At 41.8% G+C, this 21,585-nt stretch overlaps 1 protein-coding gene across 1 annotated transcript in view; it reads left to right on the top strand.

Moving 5' to 3' along the window:
- The window catches only part of USH2A (usherin), a 593,484-nt gene that overhangs the window by 154,395 nt on the left and 417,504 nt on the right, over window positions 1–21,585 (top strand). Inside the window, exon 20 of the mRNA XM_075863335.1 lies at window positions 13,402–13,635. Within this exon, the coding sequence (XP_075719450.1) occupies window positions 13,402–13,635 (234 nt within the window). The remainder of the gene's footprint in view (window positions 1–13,401; window positions 13,636–21,585) is intronic.

Genomic DNA, 21,585 nt, shown 5'->3' with positions numbered 1-21,585 from the left:
CTTGACTCGGCTCGTTCACCACTCTGGTTGCTCACGGTGTTGCCGTGGGCAACTGCCCCTTTCCCTTGCTTGTATTCCCTTGTATGTTTGTTGTGTTTGTCGTGCACTTACTGAGCGCAGGGACCGCCGCCCAGTTGTACCCCGTCGCCTAGGGCGGGTCGTGGCAAGTAGGCAGGGACAGAGTGGCGGGTAGACTAGGGCTCACTTGTCCGTTTCCCTACCCCCCGTCATTACACTATCTATCTATCTATCTATCTATCTATCTATCTATCTATCTATCTATCTATCTATCTATCTATCTATCTATCTCATATCTATCTATCTATCTATCTCATATCTATCTATCTATCTATCTATCTATCTATCTATCTATCTATCTATCTATCTATCTATCTATTTCATGTCTATCTATCTATCTATCTATCTATCTATCTATCTATCTATCTATCTATCTATCTATCTATCTATCTATCTATCTATCTATCTATCTATCTATCTATATTTCATGTCTATCTATCTATCTATCTATCTATCTATCTATCTATCTATCTATCTATCTATCTATCTATCTATCTATCTATCTATCTATCTATCTATCTATCTATCTATCTATCTATCTATCTATCTATCTATCTATCTATCTATCATATCTGTCTATCTATCATCTTCACTCATATCTCTATGGATTTCTTCACCACAAGCTGGACATTTCTTTGTATTTCTCCTATACAATATAATGACCATTTCCTTTTTTTCACATTAGTTTATGTGTTCATTTCTAAATGACCTACTGATAGGAAATTGCTTGACGTGGGACAGGACGCTACCTCTATGGATCTTGCATACCCTGCACAAACACAATAGACATCTCAACTCTGAAGCTTTTGCCAGATCAAAGTTCCGTGAAAGATCACATAGTCCAAGGTGCTACAGTGACACCTTTTGGAATCCAGTCTCAGACACATATTTCCACATTCAGTTTCAGCTTTCTCCTGCACACATTGATGTCTATTAAAAATGAACGGAAAAAAAATATAATAATAATATTTCAATGATTTTGTATCAATAGCCTTGACTGTGCATCTATGTATTTATCCCGGCATAATAAATTGTGTGCAGGCACTGTTTTATATACACAGTGCATTAACTGTAACTGTAGTACATTTATTTGTGCTGGGAGAAGACTTGAAAATGATTAAAAAATCAATAGTTCCCTGTCACGGAAGTAAGTGTTACGATGCATTTAGGTAGTTAATTGCTAAAGTCTTATAACAGCGTCAAGTTGGAGTAGTAGAGACCCTTAATTATGCTTCTAGATACACTCAATATTCCTGGCTGACACTGCGGACTATTGTCACGGAAAACAAGATGTTACTAAAAAATAAATAAAAATGTAAAAAAAATATTAAAAACATTTTACAAGCCGATGTAAAGTTCTCGTTGTGCTTACTTTTCAGATTGTACAATTTTATGTATTATTAAATTATTGTACAGTGAGACAATCAAATGATAGCACTGACAGGTCACCTCGCTGGCACATGAAGGAAGTCGCGGCTTGTGTCACATCTAATTTGAATGATATCAATAGATCCAATAACATGCTTGATGGCATGGCAATTTTTTATTTTATTTTACCAACATAAAAGGCCAAATAAATATAAGATTCACGTAATAAAAATATAAAAAAATAAATAAAATGAAATTATTTTATTTATTTTATTATAATTATTATTTCTATTATATTATCCGCTAGTTGTTAAAAATTTGAGTCATTTATACACATGCGATTTTAATTGTGTCACCGTGTTTTGATTTAGTTTAGATTAAAAAAAAATTTCAGCGGTTCTGTTTTGTTTTGGGGTCTGATCTCCCCGATTTGATTTAGATATCATGAAAAAATACAAAATAAATATTTTATTTAGGTGTTTTTGTCCTTGTAGGTGTATTGTACATCATTTTCAATACATTGGATGAGGCAAGGGCCAGCATTTCTTAGAAGTCTTACAGACCGCATATCTTACGCTGAAACTATGTAGACACCTTGTGCCCAAATAATGCCGTTCTACAGGGGAAAATGAATACAGTTATACAGTGTACAAATAATATTACCTTACACAAAGAGCCCAAATAATGCCACGAGGCATTACCATCATAGAGAGTATAAACACCACCATACAGAGCCCATATAATGTCACCATACAGTGCACAAATAATACTGCCATACAGTCCCCAAACTGCCATATAGTGCACAAATAATACTGCAAATTTGACCAACGATAAAACCAATGACATCACAGTTGACATCTTCTCCAATTGTAGTCGTTTCAGTTCTCTTTCTTCTTTATATGGCCCAGAACATCACAGAAACGTCTCCTAGCTGTGACCCACCTCTCAAGTTTGCCTAGGGGATATCACTGGTTGTAGCACACCCTTCTCTGCCAGAAAATCTTCTCTGATCCCCCTCAGGCAGCAGCATGTTGCTTCCCTTTATCTACCATCCCTCCCACTGTTAAAGCATTTTGCTCTTCTCCTCTACTGCCCCCTTCTGGCAGCAGTCCACTCTCCCCTCCCCCTCTACCCGCAGCAGTCCACTCTCCCCTCCCCCTCTGCTCGTAGCAGTATTCCCCAATCTCTGCCCTCTCTATCCCCATCTCCTCTGCCTGCCGTTATACTAACTCCCTTGCTTTTCCTTTCTTTCTGGCAGCAGTATGAATATTTTCATTATGAGGCTTTATGGATGCGGAGCTTCACTTTAAAATTTTTAACATATAAAGTGGAACAAAAAAATACACTTAAAATTAATGTTTATTCTACATAATACATTAGATTTCAGCACAATTTAAATTATGTATTATACCACAATTTCTCATTGTCTTGAACTGTGCCAAGTAGAGAACATGATTTTATCACTTATTTAACTTATCGGAATAAGAAATCAGAGATTTATTTCATATCCAACTACCCAACACCAGACAAGTCCTATCCAAAGAAACTATGCTGCCCTCTAGTGGTGGGGTACTGCACTTGACTCTTCATAATAGCTGGAGTTTTTTTAAAATTTTGTAGATGTTCCAAAAATAAAATTTCTTTAAGACTATACGCGATAACTTAGAGCTCCAGAGTTCCAATGCTAATTTTTTAAGATGGCCACCAATTCGGACTCCAAAAATAAGACAGACACACGAATTAAGAGTCCACAGATCTCAATATTTGTGAAAACAGAACCCAGACTTCAGCCCTCAAATATTAATTCAGACCCCAGGACAGACCCCAGATTTAATTCAGATAGATTACCGATACCCAAAATTGATGAAGACCGACCCCAGACTTAAGACCCCAAAGATTAATTCAGAGCCCAAAAATAATACAGACCCTAGAATTAATTAAGACAGACCTCAGACCTTAAACCCCAAAATGAATAAATCTAACCACGTATTGAATAAGTACTGACCCCAGGCCTTAAATTGCATTAAATAGACCCCAGACTTCAGACTTCAAAAGGAATTACTACAGTCCTCAGACCTAGTGCGGGTGGACAGCAGGTCAGAGCAGCTTCTTATCGTCGTCCTGTGCTGGGTGCTGGGCTCTGATTGAAGACATGCAGGCCAGGGACGCTGGCAGAAGCTGTAGGACAGGAACGGTATATGGCTGCGCCTCCATTGCACCTTATAGCATATTACAGCCGCACCAGCCCGTGCCTCAGGGTAATACAAGACAATGGGGGAAATGTATTAACTTACCACGCCAGTTTCTAAAAAAGTGGACGGAGCTTAGTGAAAGGGGGTGGGGCCACCCACGGGTCGACTATAGCGTAATCGACACTAGTGGAGGACACTCTTTTTGGCCTATGTGTGGCTAGTGATAGCCTATTGGCATATTAAACGTATACGTCGGGTAAATTTCAATGCATATATGCAGAACGTTGAATGTTTTTCTTTCTTAGGTGGGGTGACAACCTCTGCCCTGTCCAGGGTTGGTGGAATTTTTATGAGATACCTGCTATATAGTATCAAATTTCAAAGCCTTTAAACTATTTTTTTTATTTTAATGTTTATTATATAACACCCAAAAAAAATAATAATAATAATTTTAAATAAAATAAATTATCTTCAAAATTTTTAAAATGTAAAGACGAGACAGGCCCCTACACTTACCCTGGCACAAGTAATATTATTTTCTAAGGCCTCATGCATGTGCATGGACTCTGTAGTGTGAAACACGGAGAACCCACTGCTCCATACAACGGAGCCACAAACACTGTATATGCTGCCGTATAGTGCCTCCGTACCGCATTTTATTTTTTAGGCCCCATGCACACAACCGTCTGTAATTACGGACCCATTCATTTCTATGGCTGACGGACACCTTCCCGTATATTTACAGGAAGGTGTCCATGTCGTAGAAAGGCTCCGCAAAAGATAGGACATGTCCTATTTTTTGCTTTTCACGGACCGTGCTTCCCTACTTTATACAGACTGTGATTACGGGCACGGAGGACCGTTTTAAATGGTCTGGCTGATCATTAACCCCAAACATGGAGTAATCAAGTAAGAAAAAAGTCCATGTACAGCAGCAATAATTCTTACACCTTGTTAAAGGGGTATTCCCAACAGGGACATTTATGGCATAACCACAGGCTACGCCATAAGTGTCTGAATAATGGGGGTCCCACCTCTGGGTCCCGCAGCTATATCGAGAATGAGGGTCAATCAAGCCTCACTTTGCCTGGTGCCGTGGCCACAAGTTGCCAACTAGTAGTCCATTCAGTTGTATGGGAGTTTTGGAAACAGCCAAGCACCACTTGCTCGACTGTTTCTGTAACTCACATTGAACAGAATGGAGAAAGTCGCGCGCTTTCGCACGGCCTGCTCTCCACTAGTCCCAGCCTGAATTTGGCTCAAAATGAGGCCGGGTGACCCCCATTCTCGAACAGACATTTTTTCTGCATCTATCAGACATTTATGGCATTTCTCGTGGATATTCCATAAATGTCTAAGTTGCTAATACACCTTTACGGCATCGGATGGCACGTGGCACCATTTTTTCTTCTGTGTGGCCGTAGACTTTTTTGAGGCCATATTACTACATTTGAAATTCTACTAAACATAGTAAAAAAAAAAAAAATCTAAATTTTAACCCCTTAAGGACGCAGCCTTGTTTTGGCCTTAAGGCTCAGAGCCCATTTTTCAAATCTGACATATTTCACTTTATGTGGTAATAGCGTCGGAATGCTTAAACCTATCCAAGCGATTCTGAGATTGTTTTCTCGTGACACATTGGGCTTTATGTTAGTGGTAAAATTTGGACGATATATTTAGTGTTTATTGGTGAAAATTTGCAAAATTTAGGGAAAATTTATAAAAAAATAGCATTTTTCAGAATTTAAATGTATCTGCTTGTAAAACAGACGGTTATACCACCCAAAATAGTTACTAGTTCACATTTCCCATATGTCTACTTTAGATTGGCATCGTTTTTTGAACATTATTTTAATTTTCTTGGACGTTACAAGGCTTAGAACATAAACAGTCATTTCTCTTTTTTTAAGAAAATTTCAAAAGCCTTTTTTTTAAGGTACCTCTTGAGTTCTGAAGTGGCTTTGAGGGGCCTATGTATTAGAAACACTGATAAAACACCCCATTTTAAAAACTAGACCCCTCAAAGTATTCAAAACAGCATTTAGAAAGTTTTTTAACCCTTCAGGCATTTCACAGGAATTAAAGCAAAGTGGAGGTGAAATTTGCAAATTTCATTTTTCTTGCTGAATTTCAATTTTATTAAATTTTTTTGTGTAACACGGAAGGTTTTACTAGAGAAACACTACTAAATATGTATTGTCCAGATTCTGCAGTTTTTAGAAATGTCCCACATGTGGCTCTAGTGTGCTCGTGGACTAAAACACAAGCCCTAGAAGCAAAGAAGCACCTAGTGCATTTTGAGGCCCCTTTTTATTAGAATATATTTTAGGCAGCATGCCAGGTTTGAAGAGGTGTTGAGGTGCCAAAACAGTAGGAATCCCCCAATAGTGACCCCATTTTGGAAACTACACCCCTCAAGGAATTCATTTATGGTTGTTGTTATCATTTTGACCACACAGTTTTTTCACAGCACCTATTTTAATTGGGCTGTGAAATTAAAAAAATGAAATTTTTTCCAATAAGATGTCATTTATGATCAAAATTTCCTATTTTCACAGGGAACAAAATACCCCATTTTCTTGCCCAATTTGTCTTTAGTGCGGCAATACCCCATTTGTGGTGATAAACTGCCATTTGGGCCCATGGGAGGGCTCAGAAGCAAAGGAGTGCTATGTGTTTGTTGGAGTCCAGATTTTGCTGGATTGGTTTTCGGGTGCCATGTCGCATTTGCAGAGCCCCAGAGGTATCAAAGCAATGGAAACCCACCAGAAATGACCCCATTTTGGAAACTACACCCCTCAAGGAATTCATTTATGGGTGTTGTGACCATTTTGACCCCACAGTTTTTTCACAGAACTTATTTGAATTGGGCTGGGAATTAAAACAAAATTATTTTTTCCAATAATATGTCGTTTTGGCTGAAAATGTGTAATTTTCACAAGAAATTAAATACCCCATTCTGTTGCCCAATTTGTCCTGAGTGCAGCAGTACCCCATTTGTGGTGATAAACTGCAGTTTGGGCCCATGGGAGGGCTCAGAAGGAAAGGACCACCATTTGGCCTACTGGGGATTTTTTGGTGCAAAGTCATGTATGCAGAAGCCCCTGAGGTACCAGTACAGTTGAAACCCGCAAGAAGTGACCCCGTTTTAAAAACTACACCCTTGAGGCATTCATCTAGAGGTGTAGTGAGCATTTTGACCGGAGACATACACCCCATAAACTGTAATGTGGGTTGTCACGGGTACGTCAATACCCTACATGTGGCTGTAATCAGCTGCCTAGGCACGCAGCAGGGCTCAGAGGGGAAAGACGAGGGGGGATAAGCTGTGCGGAGTGCATCAGGGTAAGTAAAACTGGGGTAGATTAAAAATCATGGGATGTATGATAAATTTTGAAGCACTCTTTCATACGGAGCCTTAGTTTTTCGGGACACGTGTCACATTGATATATTGTGTCCTTCCTTATCCCCCTCTTATAGCAGACTTTGTACCTCTTTTGACTTTTTCCTTTCTTGCCAGTTTGGGGAACTTCTCCTGGAAAGTGTTGCCCTGGTACGATGCGTGTGGCCTCGCTTCCAGAAGTACAGGGTGCCCCCCCTTCTTGGTCCATAAAAATTTGTTTCTTGATAACCACCTCTTGAAATTCCAGGAAAGTTCCCGTCTGGCCTGCACATCGACGTAGCACGTACGCATTGTACAATGCCATCTGTATGATGTGCCCGGCCAGCTTCTTATACCACACCGCATGGCGCTGCAGGGCTTCAGGACTTGATCTGACAAGTCCACCCCTCCCATGTACATATTGTAATCCAGGATGCAGTCTGGTTTGGGGGTCTCTGTACTGGTACCTCGTACAGGTACATGGGTACTGGTGTGACATCTCTCTTGTCCTTGACACACAATATGTTGCTGCTAGATTGTGCCCTGCTCTCACCCCTTCTGAGCGTTTGCCCTGCAGAGTCTTAGGGAGGCCTCTCAGATTTCTTCTAGCAGTGCTGCATGCCGCAGGACTTCTGGGAGTGAGGCAGTTGAAGAGTGGGACGCTGGTATAAAAATTATCCAGGTAGAGGGGGTAACCCTGGTCTAGCAGTGGGTGCACCAAATCCCACACAATTTTTGCATTAACTCCCAGTAAGGGGGGGGGGGGCATTCTGGGGGCTGAATACTGGTGTCCTTCCCTTCATATATCCTAAATTTGTAAGTATACCCTGATGCTCTCTCGCACAGCTTACACATCTTCACACCATACCTTGCCCTCTTACCCGGCAGGTACTGGCGGAATTGAACCCTCCCTTTAAAATGTACCAGGGACTCATCAATAGAAATACACTTCTCGGGGGTGTATTCTTGGGAAAACCGGGCACTGAAACGGTCTAATAGGGGTCTCCATTTATACAAACGGCCAAAACTGGGGTCATCTCGGGGTGGGCACGGCTCATTATCAGTATAATGTAAGAAGCGAAGTATTGCCTCATTTGTTTATTTTTTTAGGTTCCAGTTCGGTTCTGAAGTTGCTTTGAGGGGCCCATATATTAGACACCCCTATCAAACACCCCATTTTAGAAACTAGAAACCTCAAAGTATTCACAACAGCATGTAGAAAGTTTATGAACCCTTTAGGTGTTTCACAGGAATTTAGAGCAAAGTAGAGGTGAAATTTACTTTTTTTTTTGTCAGAAAATCCTTTTTATACCACTTTTTTTTATAACACAAAAGGTTTTACCAGAGAAACGTAACTTAGTACTTATTGCCCAGATTCTGCAGTCTTGAGAAATATCCCACATGTGGCGCTAGTGCGGTAATGGAATGAAGCGCCGGCCCCCGAACCAAAGGAGCACCTAGTGGATTTTGAGCCCTCCTTTTTATTAGGCCCCATGTCCGGTTTGAAGAGGTCTTGTGGTGCCAAAACAGTGGAAAACCCCCAAAAGTTACAGCATTTTGGAAACTAGACCCCTTGAGGAATCCATTGTAGTTTTCATGGGGTGCATGTGGCTTTTTGATCAGTTTTTATTCTATTTTTAAGTGGCGCGGTGACTAAAAAACAGCAATTCTACTATTGTTTTTTTATTCAGTTTTTTTTACAGCGTTCACCGTGCGCTATAAATGACATATTCACTTTATTCTGCGGGGCGATACGATTACGGCGATACCAGATGTTTATAGTTTTTTTTAATGTCTTATGGCGTTTGCACAATAAAATACGTTTTGTAAAAAATCATTCACTTTTTGTGTTACCTTATTCTAAGAGCCAGAACGTTTTTATTTTTCAATCAATAAAGCCGTGCGAGGACTTATTTTTTGCGTAACGAACTGTAGTTTCAATCAGTACCATTTTTAGGTACATGCGACTTTTTGATCTCTTTTTATTCCATTTTTTGGGAGGTGAAGTGACCAAACAATTGTGATTGTGGTTCGGTTTATTATTATTTTCTTTTACGGCGTTCACCGTGCGGGATAAACAATAAAATAATTTTGTAGTTCAGGCCGTTACGGACGCGGCGATACCAATTATGTATAGTTTATTTGTTTGTTTATATATTTTTATTAATAATAAAGGACTGATAAGGGAAAAGGGGGGATTTTTACTTTTAATACTTTAAAATCTTTTATTTTCTTATTTTTACACATCTTTTTTTAACTTTTTTTAAACTTTTTTACTTTGTCCCACTAGGGGACTTGAGGGCAGGAGGCCCTGATCGCTATTCTAATGCACTACATGCGTAGTGCAGTGTATTAGAACTGTCAGCTACTCACTGACAGCAACCATAGTGGGTCCTGACGTTGTCAGAACCCACTAGGCTTCCGTCTATGGCATAGCCGGACGCCATTGTTTGGTGTCCGGTTCCCATAGTCACCATCGCCGGCCGCTATCGTGTAGCAGGCCGGCGATGGCAGCTTAACCCCTAAAAAGCCGTGATCGCGATCGGTCCCCGCTGTAGGAGCTGTGACAGCTGCTGAACAGGACAGCAGCGTCACAGCTCCTGTATGTGTCGGGAGGACTGCCGAAATGGCCGTTACTCCCGTGACGTACTATTCCGTCATGGAGCGCGAACAGGGCGCTTTCCATGACGTAATAGTACGTCACTGAGCGTTAAGGGGTTAAAGTAGCATTCCAGGAAAAACACTGTTATGACTAGTATAAGGCCTGAGGTGGTGCATGACACAGGGATTCAAAGAACACCAAAGACAGAAGTCATACACTGCCCCCCTAGGCCCTGCACTAGGTAGAACACATGGGTCTCATTTATTAAAGGTAACAGAAAAATTGTCCGTGTTGCCCATAGTAATCAATTCCAGAGCAGCCTTCATTTTAGTAGTTTAAGAAAAAAAAGCTGAGCTCTGATTGGTGGTTTAAGAAAAGAAAGCTGAGCTCTGATTGGTAGTTTAAGAAAAAAAAGCTGAGCTCTGATTGGTAGTTTAAGAAAAAAAAGATGAGCTCTGATTGGTTTCTATGGACTACAAGACCTGTTTTTTTTGTCAGACAGTTTGGATAAATAAGGCCCAGCACATTCGTTTTCTTCCAATGTGTTTGCCTTTTATGATTTAAAATTATTACTTTTAAGGAATTTTTTTTAAAAATATATTTTGACAGTTATTTTAATACATGAATATACGGTATAAACCAGCTGGGAAATATTCTGAAAAATACACCAAATCCCTCATAAAAAGATTCTTTTGTGGATAGTTATATATAACGTCTAGCATTTTTGAGGTAGCCATTTTTGTTATGTGATATCATAAAGCTGAAGTGAATTGCTAATCAATTTAAGCACTTCTTCTGTCACAGAACAAATGAGATTTATTTTGTAATAAGTCTCAATGCACTTCAGCTTTCCAATGCCTTAAATAACATCAAAAATAAATACTCCATCTGGACTCTTGAGAAGAAAATACATGCATCTCCCCCGCTGCACTATAAATTAATTTTCCAGTCCACAGTGTGCAAGTAGAGAAATATTTTATTTACTGTGTCTGCGTCTTTTATCCATTTAGCAATTTTGTTATGTGGGATCTGACCGACTGCTCATGAAATAAACAACAGGTTACACAGTAATATAGAATGTTGTAATAATATCTGTATCAATATAAAATCATATAATCATAATAAACACAAAAATAACAATACAAATAATAATAATAACAACAACAACCCTAATAATAATAATAAAAATCATAATAAAAAGAAAATAATAATAATCATAATATTAAAAATAATAATAATAATAATAATAATAATAATACTACATAGAATGTAATAATAGCAATACCAATAATCATATTAAAAATAATGCATACTGATAACAATAATAATAATTATATTATTATTATTATTATTATTATTATTATTATTATTATTATTGTTATTATTATTATTATTATTATATTTTACAAAAAAATATAAACTTTTTATTATTGATAATAACATACATAAAAAATAATAACAATAATGAAAACATATTAATAATAAGAAGACACATCTAATGGTAAAAAATATCCTAATATATAGGATAATGTACCTCATACTGTAAATGATAAGACTATTAGATGTTTGATAAAGACTCCTGCGTAGTCGAAACGTAGCACTTTGTTATTGGGATGTCTTAATAAAACACTTTTACACCTTTGCCATACGGATGCTGTCCTCAAGTTTTTTGCATTGAGACTATTAGAAGTGTCATGAACTAATCTCAGGTCAAGAAATGAACCCACTGTGTTGCAATAGGGTCCGTATGAGGGCTAAACCTAGGGGTAGAGTCTAAGGAATTTTGCTTGTCCCCTTAAAAGCCCCTCGTGAGGTTATGGACTTTGCGCAGGAAATCAGCAGGTTAAGTCCCTGGGATATACAGATGCAAAGTACAGAATTGTAAATCAGAAGTGTGGCCATTCAAGTCTGAGGTAAGGACGGGCACAGTTCAATCAGTCCGGTTACACACAGAGCCATAGCTAGGCTTTCTTTCACCTGGGGCAAAGATTCAGACTCTAAATACACTGGCTAAGGCAAAGTGGCTTATTGACGCCACCCCCCTTGCACTCAGGAGCCGGGGACATGCCCCACTTGCTGCCTTTCTCAAGAGACGCCTTCTGGGTACACAGATATGGGTCAGGGCCGGCAGTGATAGAAAACTAAGTTAATTAACAGTCTGGCTAAGATCCAGATATAGCAAAAGGAAACCCGGACCCAAGCTCAAAGCTGTGGGTGAAGGCCAGCATGATACAGTTTGTGGAAAAGGGAGACAGGGGGTAGAGTTTGTAGGTGGGATTAGGCTAGGAGGGGTTTATATTCCTTCCCTGTCTTTCTGGTGCAGAGCAGTGTAGTGAGGCAGCCCCAGATTATTCTACCCTCCCTCCCGATTTACTATTGTTTTGTTGTTTCTTTTTGTTATGTTTATTGCCTTTTTATGTATATTTTTCTATAATTATTTTTTTCAGGTATTGCTGGTGGATGGTTTTGCGGAGTCATGGCAGTGGGTTGGCGGGTTGGGGATTCTTGGAGTTAGTGTTAGATTGGTGGTGGGGGGATTAATTGTGGCTATGGTCCCCTCCAAATTCTATGGAATTATCATGGCTGATCTGGTTTATTTGGGGCTCCTGAAGGGTGATGTACTTGGGAGTTGGTGGAGGTTAAAAAAGCCATCCGCAGTTTTCGATGGTGCGCCTGAGCCTGGTAGACGGCTGGGAGTAAATGCAGTTTCTGGGCAAATTGGCTCCAGTGTTTTGTATCTCTCTGTCTGATGGTTGCGTGCGTGTGTTGTGATTTGTGCAATTGAGTGAAATGTTTATGTATTTCGTATTGGTTTTTAACATGTTATTTTTGTTAATAAAGTGGCAGCTGGGGCCAAACACAAACCACTTTCTCTGGGTATTATTAGTTGAGTAGTTCATAAGAAAATGGTTGGGTGAAGTTGGCCTAGATAGTAGAAGGTATAAGGGAGTATATATGTAGACAAATAGGGGTTATCCAGGACTTTTAAAATCATGATCAGGACAGGGGTTGATATAACACAATAAACTAGCAGATACCCCCTGAAGTACCCCCATTCCAGCGCTGAGGTCTCATTCTCCTCTGCATCAGTCCCTAAAGCTCCTGCAGCGGTCATGCGCCCTTCATCTGGTCACATGCCGATGCAGTCAATTGCTGGCCTCAGCGGGGATGCTGCCATGAACGTCACATGATCGTTGAGGCCGGTGATTGGCTGGAGCGACACGTGACCAATGAGCACGTGATCGCTGAAGGAACTTTCGGGATCGGAGCAGTGGAGAACATGACCTCACTGCTGTAGCGGGCAGAACTTCAGGGGGTGGGTATCATGAACGATCACACCTTTAATACTAAACAAGAACCTTTGAATCTTTTTGCTCAAACAATGTGTAGGTGGCAAAAACAGGTACACATAGCAGGAGATGCTCAGCCATTGGCTGGGCAGTAAATATTTGGTGCAATGTTTTGATTTGATATGATTGTTATACAAATGAGGTAAGTTCTCATGTTTCTGTGGATATATTCCATATCGATGAATGATCAGATGCAGACAATAAAGGAAGAGTTACTCACTGTCTTTAGCAGATTTTCCATTTAGTAGTCTTGTAGATGATGAGTGACAAACCCTAATGAGCATTTACTGGTGGCCATATTGGTTGTCCATCAGCTTATCCAAAGGCACTATTACAAGGGATTTTTTTGTTTTTTTTTTGGGGGGGAGAGGGTCTACATTTTCTACTTTGAATATACAAGGCATTGACCATAATTGTTTTTTCTTTCAGCACCAAAAGAATTAAAGCCACCACTTGTAGAGGGAATCAATAGCACTGTCATGAAGATTTCTTGGTCTGCTCCTGTAAGGCTTAATGGTCCTTCACCAGTCTACCAGCTGGAGAGGATTGAGCCATCACTGACCATACAAGACAAGACAACCTTTATCAAAGGAGTTCGCTTTCCAGGACACGGCTACTTGAAATTTTCACCATCCTCTTTGCCAGAAAACACGTATTTCACAGGTAATATTCTTTTCTATTTTTGTAGAAAAAAAATCTCCTCATGGAAATGACTGAAGCTGATGATAGACATAAAATAATTGCCCCATTAAAAAGTCTTTGGAGCCAGAGGTGAGATTAGTGGCTGCCGAACACCTCTAGAGCCAATGTCCCATGGGGGAAAAAAAAATTAAGATCATACAGAAGAAATCCAACTGCCTATTCTTATGCTTCCCCAAATGTAGACCTTGGACAAGGTTCTAACAGCCCCATTAAGTATAAATAGAAAGTAAGGTTATATCTGTAGCCATATTGCTGACCAAGAGACCACTCCTTGTGGTTAGTAAGGTCGTGTGCTGAAAGAAGATTTATCCACATTGACCAAATTAATGTTCACCACTATGAACTCTGAGACATTTTTTTCTTGTACACTTCACCTCTGCTAACATGCTGGAGGTTTAAAGGTTTATCCCATTAGATAGATAGATAGATAGATAGATAGATAGATAGATAGATAGATAGATAGATAGATAGATAGATAGATAGATAGATGGATGGATGGATGGATGGATGGATGGATGGATGGATGGATGGATGGATGGATGGATGGATGGATGGATAGATAGATAGATAGATAGATAGATAGATAGATAGATAGATAGATAGATAGATAGATAGATAGATGATAGATAGATAGATGATAGATAGATAGATGATAGATAGATAGATAGATAGATAGATAGATAGATAGATAGATAGATAGATAGATAGATAGATAGATAGATGATAGATAGATAGATGATAGATAGATAGATGATAGATAGATAGATAGATAGATAGATAGATAGATAGATAGATAGATAGATAGATAGATAGATAGATAGATAGATTAGATAGATAGATAGATAGATAGATAGATAGATAGATAGATAGATAGATAGATAGATATGAAATAGATAGATAGATAGATATGAGATAGATAGATAGATAGATAGATAGATAGATAGATAGATAGATAGATAGATATGAGATAGATATGAGATAGATTTAGATAGATAGATAGATAGATAGATAGATAGATAGATGATAGATAGATAGATAGATAGATAGATAGATAGATAGATAGATAGATAGATAGATAGATAGATATGAAATGTGCGCTGAGAACCTCCCTATTGTAAGTGGATTTACCAGTAATGCATATTACATATACATTATTTATTTATATTTAGCGGTTTAGGTGACATTGCCGTTCGCAGTGTGTTGTCGCCATTTTTTTTTTGTGTGCTGTAGATAGATAGATAGATAGATAGATAGATAGATAGATAGATAGATAGATAGATAGATAGATAGATAGATAGATAGATAGATAAATAATAGATAGAAAGTTTGACAAAAATGGAAGCAGTCACTAATCCGACATATATACAATACAAGTTTGATCAGCACATTCCATCAAAATAAAAAAAAAAGATGTGTACATGTGCAAGTACGCCTGTGACTGCAAAACTATACACAAGAAATTGGTGGCAGCACACTGCGAACACCAATGACACCTAAAACACTAAATATAAATAAATATGCATTGCTGCCGATTCTACTTACAATAGTGAGGTTCTTAGCGCACATCAAATTTTGTGAGCCCACCTGCCACGACAAGTCGCCCTCACTTATAACGTGGATCCCTACACTGAACATACAGAACTGTTCTGGGTCTGAGCCTGCAGAATATACTTGGGGAAGGCAGGAACCAGCTTTAAAATAATTAAAATCACCCTAGGGCAGAATGGGAGGAGTGCAAGATCAAAAATAGAGGCAGTCACTACCCCCACATATATACAATACACAAGAAAGTATGATCAGCACATAAAAAAAAAAGATAGATAGATAGATAGATAGATAGATAGATAGATAGATAGATAGATAGATAGATAGATAGATAGATAGATAGATAGATAGATAGATAGATAGATAGATATGAGATAGATAGATAGATAGATAGATAGATAGATAGATAGATAGATAGATAGATAGATAGATAGATAGATAGATAGATAGATAGATAGATAGATAGATAGATAGATAGATATGAGATAGATAGATAGATAGATAGATAGATAGATAGATAGATAGATAGATAGATAGATAGATAGATAGATAGATAGATAGATAGATAGATAGATAGATAGGCAAATTCATTTTTTTGTATATATAATGTATGTGCAATTTACGTACAATATATAATATGATGATAACTGATGATGAGTAGATAGTTTTATATATATATATATATATATATATATATGTGTGTATGTATATATATATATATATATATATATATATATATATATATATATACGGTTGGTAACTGTAATATATAAGTAAGACAATGTCCTTCTATTTTAAATATCTTATTCTTCAACTTTAAACATTTTTTTTACCTGAAACTTTTTTAATCACCGCGCCGGGATTGCCGAGCAGGTAATCTGATGAAATATGGGGCTGATGCACTCTTCATGCTTGGCTATGAATGATGCACGTAATCAAGATTTATTATGTCTTTGAATTCTAATTGCCTGTTATGAATCACAGTTAATCACAATCAATGTGCAGTTAATGCAAAGTTCATTTAAACATATGTATTTCCTCCACATTTCCACTTCTGCCGTATAGGTGATGGCCAGTTTATTGTAGGCTCTTTATAATATATGCTAATGTTATTCACAGTATCACTAGTGTATTGCTTACATAGCAGAAAAGAATAAAGGGATTGTCTAATAGTGCATTTTGAGTTAATATCCAGGGTTCCTTACTCATAGGGGACCTTTATCAATTAGATGTAGCAGAGAATAGCTATAAAAAGCATGTCTATTGTATCGTCCATGGCCGCGGGCCGTCGGGTTTACTCACCTCCCGACGCCCGCAGCCATGGATCTGTGAGCGCTGGTCCCCGTCTCCCTCCTAGGAGACGCCAGCGCTCACTTCCGCTCCGTTCGGCTGTGTCCCGTAGGGTGCGCGCGCACGCTCGCGCCCGGCCTTTAAAGGGCCAGCGCGCGCAATTAGGAAATCGTCATCATCATCAACTGCCACGATTTCCTGGTCTATAAGAAGGCCCCTGGCCTTCTAATCCTTGCCTGAGCTTTGTTAGTTTTCCCAGTCTGTCTTGCAAATGGTCCCTTAGTGTTTCCCGTTGTTACCCGTGCTTTGTTCCCCGTTCCTGTTTCCCGTACTTTGCCTTAGTATCAAGTCGTGCCACGTCCTGTGTCATCTGCCACGTCCAGAGGAATCTGCCACGTCCTCTGTCATCTGCCACGTCCTCTGTCATCTGCCACGTCCGGTCGAATGCGCCACTTCCTGAGTCATCTGCCACTGCCGGAGGAATCCGCCACGTCCTGTGTCATCTGCCACTTCCGGAGGAATCCGCCACGTCTTGCGAACTTGCGGCTCCTGTGTCATCCGCCACGTTTGGCTCCATCTGCCGCACCCATCTCATCTGTGCCAGAGCTGCGGCCACCGTCTGGACTATCCAGGTACCCTTGTGCGGGACATTGTATTTCTGGGGTTTCCTGTGGTTTGGCCAGCTGCCTTCCCGCTACGGCGGTACGGCCTAGTGAGTCCACTAACCCGCTTCTTGACAGTACGCTCAGGCCATTGACCCCGCTGGTCAACCTAAGACTTTGACGACACAAGCCATGCTGGCTGAGATGGAGGATCTCCAGTCACGACAAGACCAGCTCCTTCTGTCGGTGAACGCCATAGCCCATCGGTTGCTTGCTCCAACCACAGTCGTCACCACACCCGTCCCTGCGGTTCCTCCTGCTACACTTCCTGTCTGTACCAACCCCCTGTGTTTCTTGCCGCTACCTCCACACTATGATGGAGATCCGAGGTCCTGCAGGGGATTTTTGAATCAGTGCCTGATCCATTTCAGACTACATGCCAGGTCCTTCTGTTCGGATGACGTCAGGATCGCCTTCATCATCTCTCTCCTTACTGGCAAAGCCCTGGCATGGGCCAATCCTCTGTGGGAACATCAGGGACCAGAGACCCGGGACTTGCAGTGCTTCTTACGGACCTTCCGCTCGATCTTTGAGGAACCTGGGAGAGTTTCTTCGGCTGCTGCGTCCTTGCTAACCCTACACCAGGGAGACCTCTCCGTGGGCGAGTATGCCATCCAGTTCCGTATCCTGGCTGCTGAATTGACCTGCAACAACGAGGCTTTGGTGGCTACATTCTGGCAGGGACTGTCTTCAGGGATCAAGGACGAGCTGGCTGCTCGTGATCTGCCATCTACCCTGGACGATCTTATCCTACTCGCCTCCCGTGTTGACATGAGGATCCGGGAACGTTCCCAAGAGCTTCTCCGGGGGAGAGAACTTCCCAGGCTGGATTCTGCTGTCCCGCAATCCTCCTCAGTCATCCCACCAGAGGATCCGATGCAGGGTAATTATGTCAAATTATCTACCCAGGAGAAACAACGCAGACGCACTTCTGGACTTTGTCTGTATTGCGGCCATGGAGGCCATATTGTGCGTCTGTGTCCCCAGAGGCCGGAGAGACCCCATTGCCTAGGATTGGTTGGAGAGACAACCCTAGGTGGAACGGAATCTAACAAAGCATTCGCTTCCAAATTGACTATTCCTGTGACCCTGGTATCCGGCGAGAGGACGCATCAAGTTTCTGCCTATCTTTACTCTGGCTCTGCTGCAAACTTCATCCAGAAAGAGCTGGTGGATCATCTTCAGTTGCCCACAGTTCCCCTGGAGACATCTTTGGCTGTTGCCTCAGTTAATGGACTGCCTCTGCCTGATCCCATCATCTCTAAAACCAAGCCGTTGAAGCTCCAGGTTGGAGTACTTCATTCTGAATTTCTTTCTTTCCTTGTTTTGCCCAAGGGCATCAATCCTGTTCTGCTGGGCCTGCCTTGGCTTCGACTACATGCCCCAGTCCTGGACTGGAATTCTGGAGAGGTTCTCCAATGGGGCTCCAAGTGCCATGGTCGTTGTTTGTTGCAGATCCATCCTGTCAAGCCTCCTCTGCCTCAGTCGTTGGCGGGACTGCCTCCCCATTTTGCTCAGTATGCAGATGTTTTCAGCAAAAAGGAGGCTGAGACACTGCCTCCACATCGGACCTATGACTGCCCCATTGAACTGTTTCCTAATGCCTCTCTCCCCCATGGACGGGTATATCCTCTCTCCTTGCCTGAGTCTCTATCCATGTCGGCCTATATCAAGGAGAATCTGGAGAGGGGTTTCATACGAAAATCTTCCTCCCCGGCCGGGGCTGGTTTCTTCTTCGTTAAAAAGAAGGACGGATCCCTTAGTCCCTGCATTGACTACCAGGGCCTCAACCTGATCACAGTCAAGAACAAATACCCATTGCAACTCATCTCTGAGCTATTTGATCGCATACGAGTGGCCAAAAATTTTTCTAAGCTAGACCTGCGTGGGGCTTACAATCTAGTCCGGATTCGCCGGGGTGATGAATGGAAGACGGCATTTAACACCCGGGACGGGCACTACGAATACCTAGTGATGCCCTTCGGACTGTGTAACGCTCCCGCAGTGTTTCAGGAGTTCGTTAACGATATCTTCCGGGATCTACTCTATGTCTGTATTGTTGTTTATCTCGATGATATTTTGATTTTCTCCCCAGATCCGACGACTCATCGGAGGCATGTCCGTCATGTTCTACTACGATTGAGTGAGAATCATTTATACGCCAAGTTGGAGAAGTGCGTCTTTGAGAAGAGTTCTCTGCCCTTCCTGGGTTACATCATCTCGGATTAAGGCCTCAAGATGGATCCTGAGAAAGTGAAGGCTGTCCTGGAGTGGCCACGTCCCCAAGGCTTAAGGGCCATACAGCGGTTCCTGGGATTCGCCAATTTCTACCGGCAGTTTATACCTGACTTCTCTTCTCTGACGTCTCCCATCTCGACCCTTACCAAGAAGGGTGTGAACGCCAAAGTGTGGACTCCAGAGGCAGAGTCCGCATTTATTCGCCTCAAGAGAGCCTTCACTTAAGCCTCGATCCTCCATCATCCTGACGTATCTCGGCAGTTCTCACTGGAAGTGGACGCTTCCTCTGTTGGTGCAGGTGCACTTCTGTTCCAGAGGAGCTCCAAAGGAAAGGCAGTAGTATGTGGCTACTACTCTAGACTGTTTTCTTCTGCTGAGCGCAATTATTCCATTGGAGATCGGGAGCTGCTGGCCATCAAATTGGCTCTGGAGGAGTGGAGACATCTTCTTGAGGGCGCTGCTCACCCCATCCTGATCTTCACCGACCACAAGAATCTTACTTACCTTCAATCCGCTCAAAGACTGAATCCTCATCAAGCCAGGTGGTCGCTGTTCTTCACCAATTTTCTGTTTGTGCTCCACTACCGTCCCGCGGACAAGAATGTGAGGGCCGATGCCCTGTCCAGATCGTTTGAGATGGAAGACACGGTGGAGTCCCTTCAGACCATCATAGACCCGTCCTGCATTGTCACTGCTAATCCTCTGCAGGTTAGAGACATCCCTCCTGAGAGGACTTTTGTTCAGTTGGCAGACAGAAGAAGAATTCTCCGCTGGGGACATAGTTCTAAACTTGCTGGGCACGCTGGTGTCCGTAAAACCCGAGACCTGATTGCTCGTCACTTTTGGTGGCCCACGCTACCTAAAGATGTTCTGGACTTTGTCTCTTCTTGCACGGTGTGTGCCTCTAACAAGGTGACTCACTCCAAGCCTGCCGGTCTGCTTCAACCACTGCCTGTACCCAATGCCCCCTGGCAGCACATTGCGATGGACTTCGTCACAGACCTTCCCCCCTCAGCAGGATGTAACACTATCAGGGTGGTGGTGGACCGGTTCTCTAAGATGGCTCATTTTATCCTGCTGACCGGCCTACCTTCTGCTCCTCGCCTGGCGAGTCTCTTCATTCTACAGATCTTTCGCTTGCATGGCTTGCCTCTTCACATCGTGTCAGATCGGGGTGTTCAGTTTACCTCTAAGTTCTGGAGAGCCCTCTGTAAACTCCTGGATGTGAGTTTGGACTTTTCCTCTGCCTATCACCCCCAGTCCAATGGGCAAGTTAAGAGGATCAACCAGATCATGGAAAATTATCTCCGCCACTTCATCTCTTCACAGCACGATAACTGGGTACAGCTTCCTCCATGGGCCGAGTTTTCTTACAACAACCACACAAGTGAGTCCACCACTTCCACTCCGTTTCACATCGTGTACAGTCAACATCCCAGAGTCCCTCTTCCTGTATCAACTTCATCTCAGGTACCCACCGCTGACTCTGCATATGGGGACTTCCTGCAAATCTGGCAACAGACCCGATCCTCTATTTTGCTGGCGGTAGATCACAGGAAGCGAAAGGCAGATACTAATAGAAGAGAGCCGCCTCAGTTTCTTCCTGGGACTAAAGTCTGGCTGTCCTCTCGGAACATTCGCTTGAGGGTGACTTCATACAAGTTTGCTCCCAGGTCCCTTGGTCCTTTCGAGATCCTGCAACAAATCAACCCTGACTCCTATAAGCTGCGGCTGCCTCCTACCCTCAGAATCCCTAACTCCTTCCATGTGTCCCTCCTGAAACCAGTGGTCCTGTACCGCTACAGCAAGACTTCTAGTTCCACAGTTGCTTCCTGCGGTCCTTATAATATATTCGAGGTAAAGGAGATCCTGGACTGCAAAAGGGTAGGACGAAGGACTTTCTATTTGGTGGATTGGAGAGGGTTTGGTCCTGAGGAGAGGTCCTGGCAGCCAGAAGAGAACCTCAGCGCTCCTGCTCTTATTAAAAAGTTCCTCTCTCACTCTGGCCCCAAGAAGAGGGGGCGTAAGAGGGGGGGGATACTGTAGCGTCCATGGGTTTACTCACCTCCCGACGCCCGCAGCCATGGATCTGTGAGCGCTGGTCCCCGTCTCCCTCCTAGGAAACACCAGCGCTCACTTCCGCTCCGTTCGGCTGTGTCCCGTAGGGTGCGCGCGC

This window comes from Rhinoderma darwinii, chromosome 4 (genome assembly GCF_050947455.1).
Source record: "Rhinoderma darwinii isolate aRhiDar2 chromosome 4, aRhiDar2.hap1, whole genome shotgun sequence".
Classification (NCBI taxonomy): Eukaryota; Metazoa; Chordata; class Amphibia; order Anura; family Rhinodermatidae; genus Rhinoderma; species Rhinoderma darwinii.
Note: the sequence above shows the minus strand (reverse complement) of the source record. Positions and strands in the feature narration are given on the sequence as shown.